This window comes from Gymnoscopelus microlampas (genome assembly GCF_963454915.1).
Source record: "Gymnoscopelus microlampas genome assembly, chromosome: 2".
Taxonomy (NCBI): Eukaryota; Metazoa; Chordata; class Actinopteri; order Myctophiformes; family Myctophidae; genus Gymnoscopelus; species Gymnoscopelus microlampas.
This window is the reverse complement of record NC_139939.1, coordinates 56565751-56581349: the sequence shown is the minus strand read 5'-3', so window position 1 is coordinate 56581349 and position 15599 is coordinate 56565751. Positions and strand designations below refer to the sequence as shown.

The window sequence follows — 15599 nt, the reverse complement described above, 5'->3', positions numbered from 1 at the left end:
CCGATCTACAAAGCTCACAATGCGTCGCAGCGCGACACATTGTGAGCTTGTAGATCGGCTATTTTTCTGCTATTTTCAGTCATTTTCAATGCCTTCCCCAAATGTTTACGTCCTCGCAAGTATAGTAACACAAAAGTGTGTTTGTGTGTGTGTGTGTGTGTGTGTGTGAGAGAGAGAGAGAGAATGCTGTATAGAGATCAAACAATCAAGCGAATGGAAAGTCAGCACTTAGCTTTTGGAGAGCATGCAGGCTCATTAAAGGGATGGCCCGTAAAAAAGAAGAGGGCGTCCTTAAAGGAGATGTGTAATGGATTTTACAATGAAAACTAAACGTCTGACTAATGATAAGGTAAAGTTAAGTTATAAAAAGTAAATAAAAACACCTGACCTCTCTCAGTGAGGCCATAGTCCCGTGGCTGTAGCGTTCACAAACACCTTCACATCACCAATTCACAGAGACAAGTTTAAAGTAGTTTAAATTCCCACGGATATTAGACAATGGACCAACTATACTGAGTCGGGAATCATAAGAAATATGGCATTTGTTCACAATATTTTGTATATTATTGTTGAGTGTATAATGAATGCCAGCGTAATTACCTTAAATAGACGATCGTTGAAACGCTGTGGAAGCCACGCTGTGTACAAAAAAAGTCCCGTGTCTAGGCGGAGGGATCCGTGTGTCCACTGGGACAATAACATTACAACCGCCAGCAGCCATTTTGGGGCTATGGCCCGTTGAAAACGGGTGGTTTTCAATGCCAAAAAAAGAAACTGAGATAGGAGTGTTTTTCTAACAATCCCATAGTCAGGATGGATGGCTTCCTGTTTTATTTACTGTAGGAATGACGTCACATCCGACTACTTCTTCTCTGAGTGACGATCGATAATTCCAAAGCTGTGTTAGGGCGCCCCTTGTGGAATAAAAAAAAAAGACAATAGAATGCAGATCTGCGTTCTTGGCGGGAAAGTGCACTAATTAAATAGAACGCAGATCTGCATCTTTGGCGGGTAATGTGTTAATAAAGAATCAACTGATGCACAAACTTGGACACATCATCAGTGTTGTTATCCTGGAGTCACTGGGTGTTTGGGGGTCTTGCAACAGACACCCTCCTCCAGGCGACCCGACCGAGGCTGATCAGACCCCGGTCTGTGTCCAAGTGGCATGCTACTGCCCCCACTGTCTCTTGAGGGTAGTTAGAGATAGTGTTTTGACAGCAACTTTTGGTCATAGTCTTTTGAATCAAATTCCTTTTAGTTTTAGTCATATTTTAGTCACCTGAAATGTTTTACTGTTAGTCTAGTTTTAGTCGACTAAATATCATAAGATTATAGTCGACTAAATCTACAGTTGATTTAGGTGACTAAAATAGTATTTTGGCGGTGCCTTGATGGCGTCGTAATGGCTGATTTTATTGGCTTGGTTGTGCTCTGAAAATAGCAGATCTACAAGCTCACAACGTGTCGCAGTGCGACGTGTTGTGAGCTTGTAGATCGGCTATTTTCAGAGTGCAACACCCGAGCGCAACCAAACATAAAATGACTTGTCTTTTAGTTCTACTGGATCTCTTCTCCACTAGTCCCTCATTAACATTTTAGTCTAGTTTTTATTTGTTGACTGAATTGTCAATATATTTAGGCTTAGTTTTAGTCATCAAAGCTTAGTTTTCATTTAGTTTTCGTCAGTGAAAAAAGGTAGTCGACCAGAATTTTTCATCATATTTTTAGTCGACGAAATCAACACTGGTTAGAGACAGTGCTAATTATGGGGTTAGGTTAGCCTGGCACTAGCCAGACCGACGACTCAGATCCATGCATGCTACTACAGCTACAGCCTGTCTCCACGGCTTCATCAGTCCGGCCGATGCCAGGCCACGTTAGTTGAGATGCTGCAGCTGGTGTCGACACTAATACTTTTCAGGAATTGGGTAAAAAATACAGTCACAAGCTCTTGCTTCATCTTTGTGTGTGTGTGTGTGTGTGTGTGTGTGTGTGTGTGTGTGTGTGTGTGTGCGTGCGCGTGTGTGCACTGTTTTGCTCTGCTTACCCACAAAGCTGGGATTTTGCCTGCTTCGCTTACAGCGTGTCAGGTTCAGCGCAAGGACACACACACACACACACACACACACACACACACACACACACACACACACACACACACACACACACACACACACACACACACACACACACACACACACACACACATCAAAGAGTAGGGCTAAGGGAGGAAGTGTCATCTCTGAGCCAGAGCAAGGTGTCAGGTTTATTAAGACTGAAAGATCTTGTCACACCGTAAGGCATCGAAAGGGCAAGGAGATGTCACACATTGGGTGTGGCACGTCCTGCACGCACACACACACACACACACACACACACGAAGGTGGACGTCACGTCCACCTTCGTGTGTGTGTGTGTGTGTGTGTGTGTGTGTGTGTGTGTGTGTGTGTGTGTGTGTGTGTTTGTGTGCGTGTGCGCGTGCGTGTGTGTGTGTTTTTGTGTGTGTTTGGGGGCATGTGCCGCTGTGCATGGGCGATCTCTAAATCAAAGCAGTCCTCTGCATGTCCTTTACCTCCAAATGCACCTGGTGGGTAAAACCAAAAAAAACAAAACATCATTAATAAATAAATAAAACTATATTTTTACTTTTTTTTTTAAGACGCTCCATTTATTTTTTGCTCGACACCAAAAAAAAAAAAAGGAAAGGAAATGTCCGGGGGTTTTGTTAAACGGGGTCTTACAGGAGGCGAGGTAAATCAAACGTGTCTTTTGTGTATTAAAGCCTTTCCCCCTCAAGACCCCATTAGCCACGTGTACCCCCAGCCTTCTGAAACACTGCTTAAAGCTCTACTATGTAACGGTGTTTTTAGTGAATACAGTTTAATTGTGTCCATGTTAATGCAACATAATCTCCATAATATATTAATTGTACTTTTTTGGGGGTTTTTTTTTTCTTCAAAATTAGTAGATGATACCTATGACGGAAGTTCTGCCCCTATATGGGCAACTGGCGGCCCGGGGGCCACATGCGGCCCCCTCCTTAACTTAAGACCTGAGGCCGCTTCTAAACATTTTCAAAATCCTAAAAAAAAATCGGGGAAAAATAATTTTCACGATTTTTCTCAAAAATAGCAGATCTACAAGCTCATAGCGCGGCACTCGGTGCCGCTCTATGAGCTTGTAGATCTGCTATTTTTGAATAGCCAAAGAAATCTAAAGTGACAGAGATGCGTTCCAGGTCTTAATGGGTTAATGCGGCCCGCAGGTTGATATCGGAATAATCATATATTATTGACTTCAGCTGTTACAATTCCAAACATGCAAACATAACCCGCTTTAATTACTTCAGTCTATATTAGTAGCTTAATGACTAGTATTACAATTCTATTGTCTTTTTTTATGTCCAATGTATTTGTATTTAAGTTCATATAAGTTAACATAAGTGTAAAATGCATTTGAAATTAGATAAACATTTTACTTTTCAGGATTCCAATAAAAATATTGCAACGAAAAAATAGCATTTTGAGCTTGTAGATCGGCTATTTTTGCTACTTTTGTATGACATACAGTAGACTAGTGATGTGCGGGTCGGGTTTTTTCATGACCCGCCCCACCCCGCCCCGCCCCGCCACGGAACCCAACCCGCCTCAACCCGCCCCGCGAACCCATATATAAATCTATGGCTCAACCCGCCCCGCAACCCGCGGTAAAAAAAAAATAGGTAAAATCATGAAGGAAAATAATCTTCAAGTATACACCCCAAGTGTATTCAAACTGTTTTATTGTTATTATTCTTATTCTTATTAGAAATAAAGACAAAACAAGAGCATGTGATTTTTTTTTTTTTTTCGTGTGAGAGCGGCTGACCCGCTCACCCGCAGCCCGCCTAATATCCTCTGAAATCCTGACTGGACCCACCCGCGCATCACTATCATAGACATAGAATTTAATTAGAAATTAATTTACGAAAAAGTTAAAATACGGAGATAAGACATGCTTGCCAGACAGTATATGCAATGTGGCCCTCTGGAGCGAGTGTGGACATATAGTGTCCCTCTCCATAATCAAAGTTGCATCACCCCTGCTATAGACACACTCTGCATTAGGTGGTGACCAGACTTTGCTCTTCACAGATTAATAAGGCTAAGGAACGAGGCTAAGAGCTGAGAGCAAGCAGGCTCTGGGGTAAAACAATTATAAATTCTTCACCAACTATTAGCTCACTGGTGTTAAAGAAATGTCAGCACCTGCGCAGGAGACCGGAGCGGGCCGGGTTCAAATCCGGGGCAGACCGGCAAAAGTTCCATTGCAGAAGCAGCTTTAATCCAATAAGACCTGGAACGCATCTGTGTGTCATTTTTAGATTTGAGCAGCTATAACCATTATTTCATACTTTGGCTATTCAAAAATAGCAGATCTACAAGCTCATAGCGCGGCACCGAGTGGTGCCGCGCTATGAGCTTGTATATCTGCTATTTTTAATCATGAAAAGGCAGCAAATCTTTGAATAAATACTTTTTAAAGCTAAATGTTTTATCTCAAATCTTTTTTTGGCGGGGATTCTACAAAATGTCTTCTAAATCCTAACAGTTTTTTTTTGCTATAATATCAGTGGTTCTTAAACTTTTTCATGTCAAGGACCCCCGAAATGATATGAATTTGTCCGTGGACCCCCATCTCAAAATATGTTGTTCCAGGGACCCCCAGAAGCAAAATATTTGCTTTAAAAATATATATTATATTCAAAGATGTGCACAAATCTTCAAGATACAATTTTTTTATAGCAGATCTGCAAGCTCGAGTGCTGCGCTATGAGCTTGTAGATCTGCTATTTTTGAATAGCCCAAAGACATCAAAAAAATCACACCCTGTGTGAAGAGAGTGGTGCCTTTGATGAGCCCCGTATTGACCCCTGTATTGATGTTGTCATCAATGTTTGTTTATTGGACATACACACATACATACGGACGGACACACGGACAAAGTCAGATATAGGAGTGGTTGGCACCACTCAAAAATGACACAGATGATAAGTTCCCGGTCTTAATGGGTTAAACTGATGTGTTTGAGTGTCTGGCTGTTTGAGTTGCAGACCATCTGTGCCGGCGCTCCGCGGTCGCTCACCTGTTCCTCCGGGGGGAGGAGGACACACCTCCTCCTCCACAGCGAGGAGGCACACATATGCCGCGTCGGGCTCCCAGTGGTACTTAATCATCTGATGTACTCTGGTCTCTCTTCTCTTTCTCTCCCCGTGCTGTTAGGACTCCTTATGTGTCCTGGATTATTTTAGCTTTTTTTTTTCATGCTGTAAAAGATGTTACCTTCGGGGGCCTAGATATGATGATAGTCATCCTGTTTACCTTTCCAATGGTTCCTTCATCATATCGAGGTTATAAAAACAAAACAAATCTTTAAAAGTAGGTGTTAAAAAAGTGAGAGGAAACGTATAGTTAAGACTAGAAAAAGAAAAAGAAAATACGTAACTGAAATGATTAGTTTTGTTGCTGTTCTTCCCTCTCCTAGATATGTCCGTTTGTCATTTATTGACACGTTATAAAAGTACACGTTGTAATCTTTCAAATCATTTTTATTTATTTATTTATTTATTTATTTATTTAACAGGGACAATGCACATTGATCAACATGTCAGTTATTCACGTCCATGTAAATGAGCCAGAGTTAGCCAGAGTTGGCTAATCTTCATCTGTAGTCCCTGGGCAGGCTGTTAAAAAAAGTGGTATAGTTATCCATACAAAAAGAGACATCGTCAACAATACAAAACAAGTAGACATAGTACAAAAGACAAAACAAATACAGTAAAATAGGAGAAGACACATCAGTGATTAATGGAGCCGAAATGTACTCATGATTACAAATTTGGTTAGCTTTTAGCCATCTTTTAAGGTTGAATTTGAAGGTTAGATAGTTGTTGGTCTCTCTTACTTCGGTAGGAAGACTGTTCCAGTGATGGGAGGCTCTAACAGAGAAGACTGTTTTACCAAACACACTCCGTCTGAATGGTAAATCACAGTCTCCTCTGGTAGTTGCCCTTGTTGTTCTGTCACCACTCTCCCTTCGCTCTATGAACTGTTTTAGTGGTGGAGGTGCAAGCCCATTTAAAACCTTAAAAATGAGACAGGCATCTGCAAAATGTTTAAAGCTATCAAAATTAAATAAATTATACTTTTGAACTATACGGCAATGGTGGTAACGGTTGGGCGTACAGTATGTACTGTATGTGTCTGACACATCAGCTGTGTGCGTCATCTGTGGACGCAGCCACTTGTGTCACTTTCTATCACTTTCTAGCAAACATGCTGTGTTCGCAAATGTAGCATGTGCTCGGTACCTGTGAAGATCTCTCTCTTTAGATCCTTTTGTACTCCTGTGTACACGGGTGCCCACCTTTGGTGTGTCGCTACAGACAAAGCAGCATCAGACGACTCACAGTGTCTTATAATGACTGCATGAGGCTGCTGCTGAGAGCTCCAAGAAGCTCCAGTGCGAGCCAGATGTTTGTTAGTGTCAGGGAGCAGGGTACCAACCTGCTCTGCTGTGCTACGTAACCTTATGTACAGGTTTATGTGTGGGGCATCTGAGTCAGTAAATGACATCATCGCTGTCATAACGGACCCTACACGCAGTTCTCTCAGGTTCTCCTCTAGACTGTGGAACCATTGGCGCACATGTTTGTATGTCAGAAACTGAACAATGTGGGCTATTTGTATTTTTTCCCCCCTGTTATAAAAATCAGGATTCCAATTCAAAAATAGCAAAAAATAGCAGATCTACAAGCTCAAAACGCGTCGCGTTTTGAGCTTGTAGATCGGCTATTTTTGCTACTTTTGTATGACATAGAATGACAAAGTACAGCATTCATTTATGAAAAAAGTTAAAATACGGAGATAAGGCGTGTCTGCCAGACAGTATATGCAATTTGGCCCTCTGGAGCGAGTGTGTAAATATAGTGTCCCTCTGCATCATCAAAAAAAATCATCAAATTATTTTATCGTGTTGTATAATTGCATTTATGGATCTCCCTGGGTCTGAAATAAAGATTGAATTGAATATCAAACGCACTGTAATTTCTCCAGCATGTGTTCTGACTCGTTGTGTTCCCCGCCTCCCTCCCTCCCTCCCCCCTCCCTTCCTGTTGCAGGTGTTGCAAGAGGAGACGTCCATACCGGGAAGTGACCTCAACCTGGTCTACCTGAGCTCCAGAGCCGCGGGGTACAAGCCTGTCCTCAAAGTCACCATGACCCAGTCCACCATACCCTTCAACCTCATGAAGGTAAGGTCAACATGACCCAGTCCACCATACCCTTCAACCTCATGAAGGTAAGGTCACATGACCCAGTCCACCATACCCTTCAACCTCATGAAGGTAAGGTCACATGACCCAGTCCACCATACCCTTCAACCTCATGAAGGTACCATGTCACCAGAGAACACATAAAAAACTGTGAATTCAGCAGAGACTGTCAACCTGTTTTAACCCATTAAGGAACTTTGTCATTTTTAGATTTGAGCTAAAAAAACATTATTTTACACTTTAGGCTATTCAAAAATAGCAGATATACAAGCTCATAGCGCGGCACCGAGTGCCGCGCTATGAGCTTGTAGATCTGCTATTTTTGAAAAATTGTGAAAATGTGTGCAAATCTTTGAATATATATATTTTTAAAGCAAACATTTGTAACTCAAATCTTTGCTTCTGGGGGTCCCTGGAACAAAATATTTTGATTGGGGTCCACCGCCAAATACATATCATTTTGGGGGTCCTCGACATGAAAAAGATTGAGCACCACTGATATAGAAACATACGTTTTTCAGAATACTGTTGAGATTTAGGAGACATGTAGAATCGGCTTCAGGTCTCAATGGGTTAAAGGCCAAGACCACTTTGGTAGAGGTTTGGGTTGGGTAGTTACCTTGCCATGATGTAACTCCAAAGGTGGACAAGAAATCAAAAATAATTGCTCTATTGATCAGAAATTGATAGTTCAAAATATGCTGCTCATTGTCTTACATTGTACGGTGAAACAGCTCTCAAAGTGCTTGGTTTTGTGTGATGTTCCATATTGTCTGAATCAGCTTTGTTTGCGTTTGTTTATGTGCTAAAATAGTGACTTTTAGCACATACATTGATATGCATTAATATACACAAACTCCCCATCTAGAAATATTTTATGCCAGGGACCACCATACATTATTTGAGTTGTTAAAATGTTTAAAATAATATATAGCAGATCCACAAATATTGTGAGCTTGTACATCAGCTATTTTCAAATAGCTGATCTATAGGGTTTAAGTGTTTAATCAGACCTCTATGCTATTACTAACACATTTTGCTGGGGACCCCTCGAACCCCTGCAAGGACCCCTGGGGGTCCTTGCACCCCAATTTGAAAATCCCTGCATCAGACCTTTGACCCCCATTTGATATGACTTTTGTGTCTGGGACTGCAATCTGTACATCATAAAATCCTCTGCGGTAATTTAACTGTGTACAAAGAGTGTACAAATGGAACCAAATGGACCCTTACGGGTCTGTCTGGTTCCATGTGTACGCTTTCAGAGTTACAGACCCCATAAGCGTTCTTTCTAGAGTCCATTTGTACACTACACACACCTGTAAGGGACCATTTGGTTCCCTGGCTATCAATCATTTAAGCTGAGGACCCCCTGGAACCCCCTCAAGGACCCCCTGGGGGTCCGCAGACCTCAAATTGAGAACCACTGCCTTTTAGAGCATTAGAATTTGAGGGATATTATTATTACACCGATAACCTTTCAACAGGAGATAATGGAGATAAGATCTGTATCAGGTCAATGTGTGATTAAAACAATCCTGTATTATCTCATGTTTTAATGAATACATGTAAATAAGGGATATTTTAACCCATTGAGACCTGAAGCCGATTCTACATGTCTCCTAAATCTCAACAATTTTCTGAAAAACCTATGTTTCTATATCAGTGGTGCTCAATCTTTTTCATGTCAAGGACCCCCAAAATTATATGTATTTGGCCGCGGACCCCCATCAAAATGTGTTGTTCCAGGGACCCCCCAGAAGCAAAGATTTGAGTTCAAATTGTTCGCTTTAAAAATATATATATTCAAAGATTTGCACACATTTTCACGAATTTTCAAAAATAGCAGATCTACAAGCTCGTAGCGCGGCACTCGGTGCCGCGCTACGAGCTTGTATATCTGCTATTTTTGAATAGCCCGAAGTGTAAAATAATGCTTTTTAGCTCAAATCTAAAAATGACACAGTTCCAGGTCTTAATGGGTTAATGGAGGCTTTGGTGACCGCTGCACAGGTTCACCTTTTTTTTCAAAAATAGCAGATCTACAAGTTTATAGCGCACTATGAGCTTGTATATCTGCTATTTTTGAATTGCCAAAGAACAAAAAAAAAATGACACAGATGTGATTAAAAGAAAATCCTGTATTATCTTATATTTTAATGAAATAAATGTAAATAAGCGATATTTTAATGGAGGCTTTGGGTGTGACCGCTTGCACAGGTTCACCTCATGGTGGCGGTAGTGGGCCGTCTGTTCCAGAAGTGGTTCCCCGCCCAGCCCAACCTGTCCTACACGTTCATCTGGGACAAGACGGACGCCTACAGCCAGCGCGTCTACGGCCTGTCGGAAGCTGTCGGTGAGTTAAAACAAAGATGGTGGAATATTAGAAAGATGGAGGCCATCACAATTGTCGCCACTAGAGGCAAGATGGTACACAAATGACATACAAATGATCTCCTAAGTGTGTGCAATCTGACTAGTCGACAGCAAATTTGTATTCAGTTTTAGTCATAGTCTTTTGAATCAATTTAGTTTTTTGTCATATTTTAGTCATCTGAAATGTTTTACTGTTAGTCTAGTTTTAGTCGACTAAATATCATGAGATTTTAGTCGAATAAATCTACAGTTGATTTAGTCGACTTAAAGGTGTAGTGAAATGAAAAATATGTTTTTCACACTTTTAGAGCATATCCGTGGTCATCATATGGGCATACCTAACAATAGATGAAAAAAAAACATGTTTGTGTATTTTTATATCTAAAGTCCCTAAAAAGACAATCTTAATTACTTCCTGTAAACGAAAACGTGCTGCGTGATGACCTAACGCAGCCTTCATGAATATAAATGAATCTTGATTACATGCACCTGTTTGATTCCCATAGCTGCACGTTCTTCAAACACAGCTGATTTTAATTACAGAGCTACTCCGTTTTTAATCTAATTGAAGATGAGTGTATTACTCATTTTAAACTTAATCTGCACACTAAAATATGTATCTGAAAACATTAAAGGTTAGAAATAAGCCAGGTAGTAGCAAACGTGCTAAACTGGCCGTCTCTCTCTCACTTGTAAACAAACACTAGCCGTGTTGCGCACGGCTGAAGTGATTGAGATCCAACGTCCCATAGCCTGAAGGGATGGGACCTTCTGATTGGTTTAGAGTCGGTTGAGCCGACGTTTCAGACTGAACCTTCAAAATAAAATGACCGAAAATGTCACTGCAGTGCATCTTTAAATGTATTTTGACATTTGGACATTAGCATAAATTAGGCTTGACGGGCTGCAGCTGCGTGAGGCAAGCAGGCTCTGGTGCCATGATCATAGAGCGCTCCCTCTATTCTTATGACAGCCACTGGAGGTGGTCGTTTGGGGGACAACTGGCTGCTTCCTTACTGCCTTCACAGGTGTTACCAATGATACTGATTTTAGGCTCTGTTCCATTCCGGTCAAAAGGAGTCAAAAGATGTATGTATACTTACAACGTAGCAAATATATTGGAATAGTATATCTCCTCCGTCAGGTCTGTCTACCTGACCAGTGTTGCCAGATTCTGTGGGAGAAACAAGCAACCAGGTCTAGGAAAACCGGCCCAAAAGAAGCGACTATGGGCCACTTGAGCACTTTGACATATACATCAGCTATTTGAAAATAGCCGATCTACAAGCTCACAACGCGTCGCGATGCGACGCGTTGTGAGCTTGTAGATCGGCTATTTTCAAATAAAATCTTGCAGGGAAATTACATTAAGCCGATCTGGCAACCGTGTACCTGACATGAATATTAGCATTATTCTAATTAGCGTGGCGATTATCATGTTGACAGACCATACTTAGACACTTTGAATATCCCCCTTATGAAAATGTGTTTTATTAGCCTGGGTCTGAATCAATCCACATTTGATCTCAGGCTGAAACTGAACAGCATCTTGAGAGAGAGAGAGAGAGAGAGAGAGAGAGAGAGAGAGAGAGAGAGAGAGAGAGAGAGAGAGAGAGAGAGAGAGAGAGAGAGAGAGAGAGAGAGAGAGAGAGAGAGAGAGAGAGAGAGAGAGAGAGAGAGAGAGAGAGAGAGAGAGAGAGAGCACAAGAGAGAGAGAGAGGCTGGCGTGTTTCCTAGCTAGCGTAGCGCTTGACTGCGCCGGGGCTTCTTTTTGGCGAGGACTTGTTGTTCTTTTTTTTTGTTTTTAACACTAGCCAAGTTGTTTACTGTTGGGGATTATAGTATTTCTTTTGGCAGGCAGCAGGCTGGAAGCCGTTGATACTGTAGATTTGAGTTAATGACCCAAACTTAACCCTTTAAGACCTGGAACGCATCTGTGTCACTTCTTGATTTGAGCTAAAAAGCATTATTTTACACTTTTGGCTATTCAAAAATAGCAGATATACAAGCTCATAGCGCGGCACCGAGTGCCGCGCTATGAACTTGGAGAGAGAGAGAGAGAGAGAGAGAGAGAGAGAGAGAGAGAGAGAGAGAGAGAGAGAGAGAGCACAAGAGAGAGAGAGAGGCTGGCGTGTTTCCTAGCTAGCGTAGCGCTTGACTGCGCCGGGGCTTCTTTTTGGCGAGGACTTGTTGTTCTTTTTTTTTGTTTTTAACACTAGCCAAGTTGTTTACTGTTGGGGATTATAGTATTTCTTTTGGCAGGCAGCAGGCTGGAAGCCGTTGATACTGTAGATTTGAGTTAATGACCCAAACTTAATGACTGGATGATGGAGTGAACGGAGTGAGCGCTTGAAGAGAGCGGCGACTCTGATGGGATTCTAACACCAACATTAACCACTTCTAACCTGGAGTGACCCTACTGTATTTTATCTTATATCATTATAGGCGGATAACTTCTAAAGATTTCTAGAGATGTCTAAAGACTTTGGGCCCGATTCACCAAGCTGGTCGTAAATATCAGCGTAAATATGGGTGTAAATAAAATGTCTAAGGCAGGGTGTATTTTTCTCTAAGCGAAAACCAACGTGCAATTCACAGCGGGGTGTGTAAATCCCTGATATGTGCGGGTCACAGTTGTTCCTCATGTTTGCCTGAAGGTCAAAGACGCGTTCATATGGAAACACTACCCTTCCTCTTTGCCTGGCTTACTTGTTAACTAGTTGTACGAACTCTTGTTTTATTGTTGTATTGTTTTATTGGATCTTGTTTAGTCGATACACTTTTTGTATTAGCTCGTGCTCATTTGATTTTGCTATTTTGTCTCATCTGTTTAAGAAAGTAGGTAGATGATATAGTATATTGCACTTTTACCTTAGCGCTAGGTATACTCTTGGTTGCTTGTTTTTGCAGAAAATGCACTTAAGACTTCTGGTGATTAGTAATTTCGTTCCCTACCTATGTTGAATGCATTTATTGTATCTATCTATATATATATATATATATTAGGGGTGTGCCGATACACTAATTTCACCAAACGATACGATACGATATTTGGCTCACAACTTCGATACGATTTCGATACGATACGATACGCACTTTTTTTATTATGAAAATATATGGAGGAGAAAAAAAGAAAATGCAAACAAATAATTCTGTTTTTGCATTATTCAGACATGCAAACTTGTAGCTTTTCAGCTACAATAGCCGTTTTGAATCCAAATAGTATGACACCTGACCCGAAAAAAAAAACATGTTGTCACTCTTTTCACTTCGGGGCCGTTTGCATGCCTGATTATTATGATTGTGAAAAAAAAAAAAAAAAAAAAAAAAAAAAAAAAATTTCAAAAACGATATTTTTTTTTTCCAAAACGATACATATCGTCGCGAAAACGTATCGCGATATATCGCGGGACGATATATCGGCACACCCCTAATATATATCATGTTTTGTTTGTTTTTTAAGCGACAATACCAACCTTGAGCTTGAGCTCACATATCGACTATTACTGCTATCTTGGCTATATATTTTGAAATGTCCACAATTTTGGAAACGGGGCATATTAGCCCTATAGGGTCCTTTTGGCTGTAGGTAATAAGGTCCTTTTGGCTGCAGTATTTAATCTATTTCCATATATTTTCTCTATTTTTGAATATAGGGTTTAACACGTTAAGACCTGGGACGCATGTGTAATTTTTAGATTTGAGCTAAAAATGCATTATTTTACACTTTGGCTATAAAAAAATAGCAGATCTACAAGCTCATAGCGCGGCACAGAGTGCCGCGCTATGAGCTTGTAGATCTGCTATTTTTGAAAAATCGTGAAAATGGGTGCAAATCTTTGAATATATATATTTTTAAAGAAAACATTTTAACTCAAATCTTTGCTTGTGGGACCCCATATTATGAGATGGGGGTCCGCGACCAAATACATATCATTTTGGGGGTCCTTGACATGAAAAAGATTGAGCACCACTGATATGGAAACACACGTTTTTCAGAAAACTGTGGGGATTTAGGAGACATGTAGAATCGGTTTCAGGTCTTAATGGGTTAAGTGGTTAACAAAGGAACGTATTGTGTTTAGTCTCCTGACTACATGGTCAGGTCAGTCTCTCTGGTCTCTCCTCTCTCTCTGGGTCCACCATGTGAGAAGCCAGCGGTGAGGCGCTGAGTGACACATGTGTATTTTTCATTCTAGAAATAGAGAACATAGAGGAGGGGGGGGGGGGGGCGGTGGTCCGTGCCCGGGGAGGCATCGGAGCGTATCTACGCTCCGCATTCCTCCGCCTCCGCTGGCCCAAACGTCCAAACACGGCGTATGTTACATCTGTGTCTGCTTGGGCTCAAACCCTGAGCTGATCCCCAAGACAAATAATCACCCCGTCAGAGAGCTGGGAACGGACGGACGGACGGACAGACGGACGGCACACACTCACTCGCACACACACACGCATGAGAGCACACACACGCATGTACGCACACACACACACACACACACACACACACACACGCATGAGAGCACACACACGCATATACAGTACGCACACACACACACACACACACACACACACCAGTGGTGGAAAAAGTACTCAAATGTTTTACTTCAGTAAAAGTATCAATACCGCAATGTAGAAATACTGTTACAAGTAAAAGGCCTGTATTCAAAATGATACTTGAGTAAAAGTACAAAAGTATTGGTATCAAAATGTACTTAAAGTACCAAAAGTCAAAGTACAAAAATGTTTGAAAATAGCAGATCTACAAGCTCACAACGCGTCGCGATGCGACGCGTTGTGAGGCTGAAAACCCACCTCTTCAGGAAACACTACCCTTCCTCTTTGTCTGGCTTACTTGTTGTTAACTAGTTGTACAAACTCTTGTTTTATTGTTGTACTGTTTTATTGGATCTTGTTTAGTCAATACACTTATTTGTATTAGCTTGTGCTCATTTGATTTTGCTATTTTGTCTCATCTGTTTAAGAAAGTAGGTAGCTGATATATAGCACTTTTACCTTAGCGCTAGGTATACTCTTGGTTGCTTGTTTTTTCAGGAAATGCACTTAAGACTTCTGCTGATTAGTAGTTTAGTTCCCTACCTATGTTGAATACACTTATTGTAAGTCGCTTTGGATAAAAGCGTCTGCTAAATGACTGTAATGTAATGTAATGTAATGTACTCAGCACCGTACCGATAGGCACAGAATGGTAAATCATGTTGTGGGGGACTGCACTGCTTCCGGGTTGCAACCCATGTTATTTCACCGTGGGATTCGCGGCTCCTAATGCACAGCTTTTTCTGCTTTTCTAGTCGTCTATTTACGGAATTGTCGATCCGTGCTATTTCACCGTGTTCTGTGAGATGCAGGCTGGTGGGATACCAGTTTGATCCAATACCAAAAGAAACCTCCACCACTTTCCCCAAAACGGCTTTTGTGTTTTTGTTGTGGCTGATGTTGACAGTGCGGGTAAACGTTTTTTGTTCCCACCGCGCTCTGACTCCTCTGGTGCGCTGGGCTCTTAGAACAATGACATTTATAGATGTGACGGGTCAAGAGTGAGTTAGTTTATTTTGAAACGTTTGTCCTTTATTGTAAAGACATGCATCTGTGTCATTTTTAGATTTCTTTGGCTATTCAAAAATAGCAGATATACAAGCTCATAGCAATGCTACAAGCTCACAATGCATCGCATCCCGACGCATTGTGAGCTTGTAGATCGGCTATTTTCAAATGGCAGAAATGTATATAGGGCTGAAGTGGTTAATGTATGTTTTGTAATAATAATCAAAATCTACAAAGTAACTGGTAACTACATTTTTCAAATAATTGTAGTGGAGTAAAAGTACAATATTTACCTCTGATATGTAGTGGAGTAGAAGTAAAAGTATTGGAGATTGGAAATAGTCAA

General features: G+C 41.2%; 1 protein-coding gene across 6 annotated transcripts in view; it reads left to right on the top strand.

The window, feature by feature from the left end:
- Positions 1 to 15599, top strand: part of tenm3 (teneurin transmembrane protein 3) — a 663973-nt gene that overhangs the window by 527895 nt on the left and 120479 nt on the right. For all 6 annotated transcript variants that reach the window (XM_084080238.1, XM_084080236.1, XM_084080237.1 and 3 more), the window contains 2 exons: positions 7163 to 7294; positions 9536 to 9671. In XM_084080238.1, the coding sequence (XP_083936364.1) occupies positions 7163 to 7294; positions 9536 to 9671 (268 nt within the window). The remainder of the gene's footprint in view (positions 1 to 7162; positions 7295 to 9535; positions 9672 to 15599) is intronic.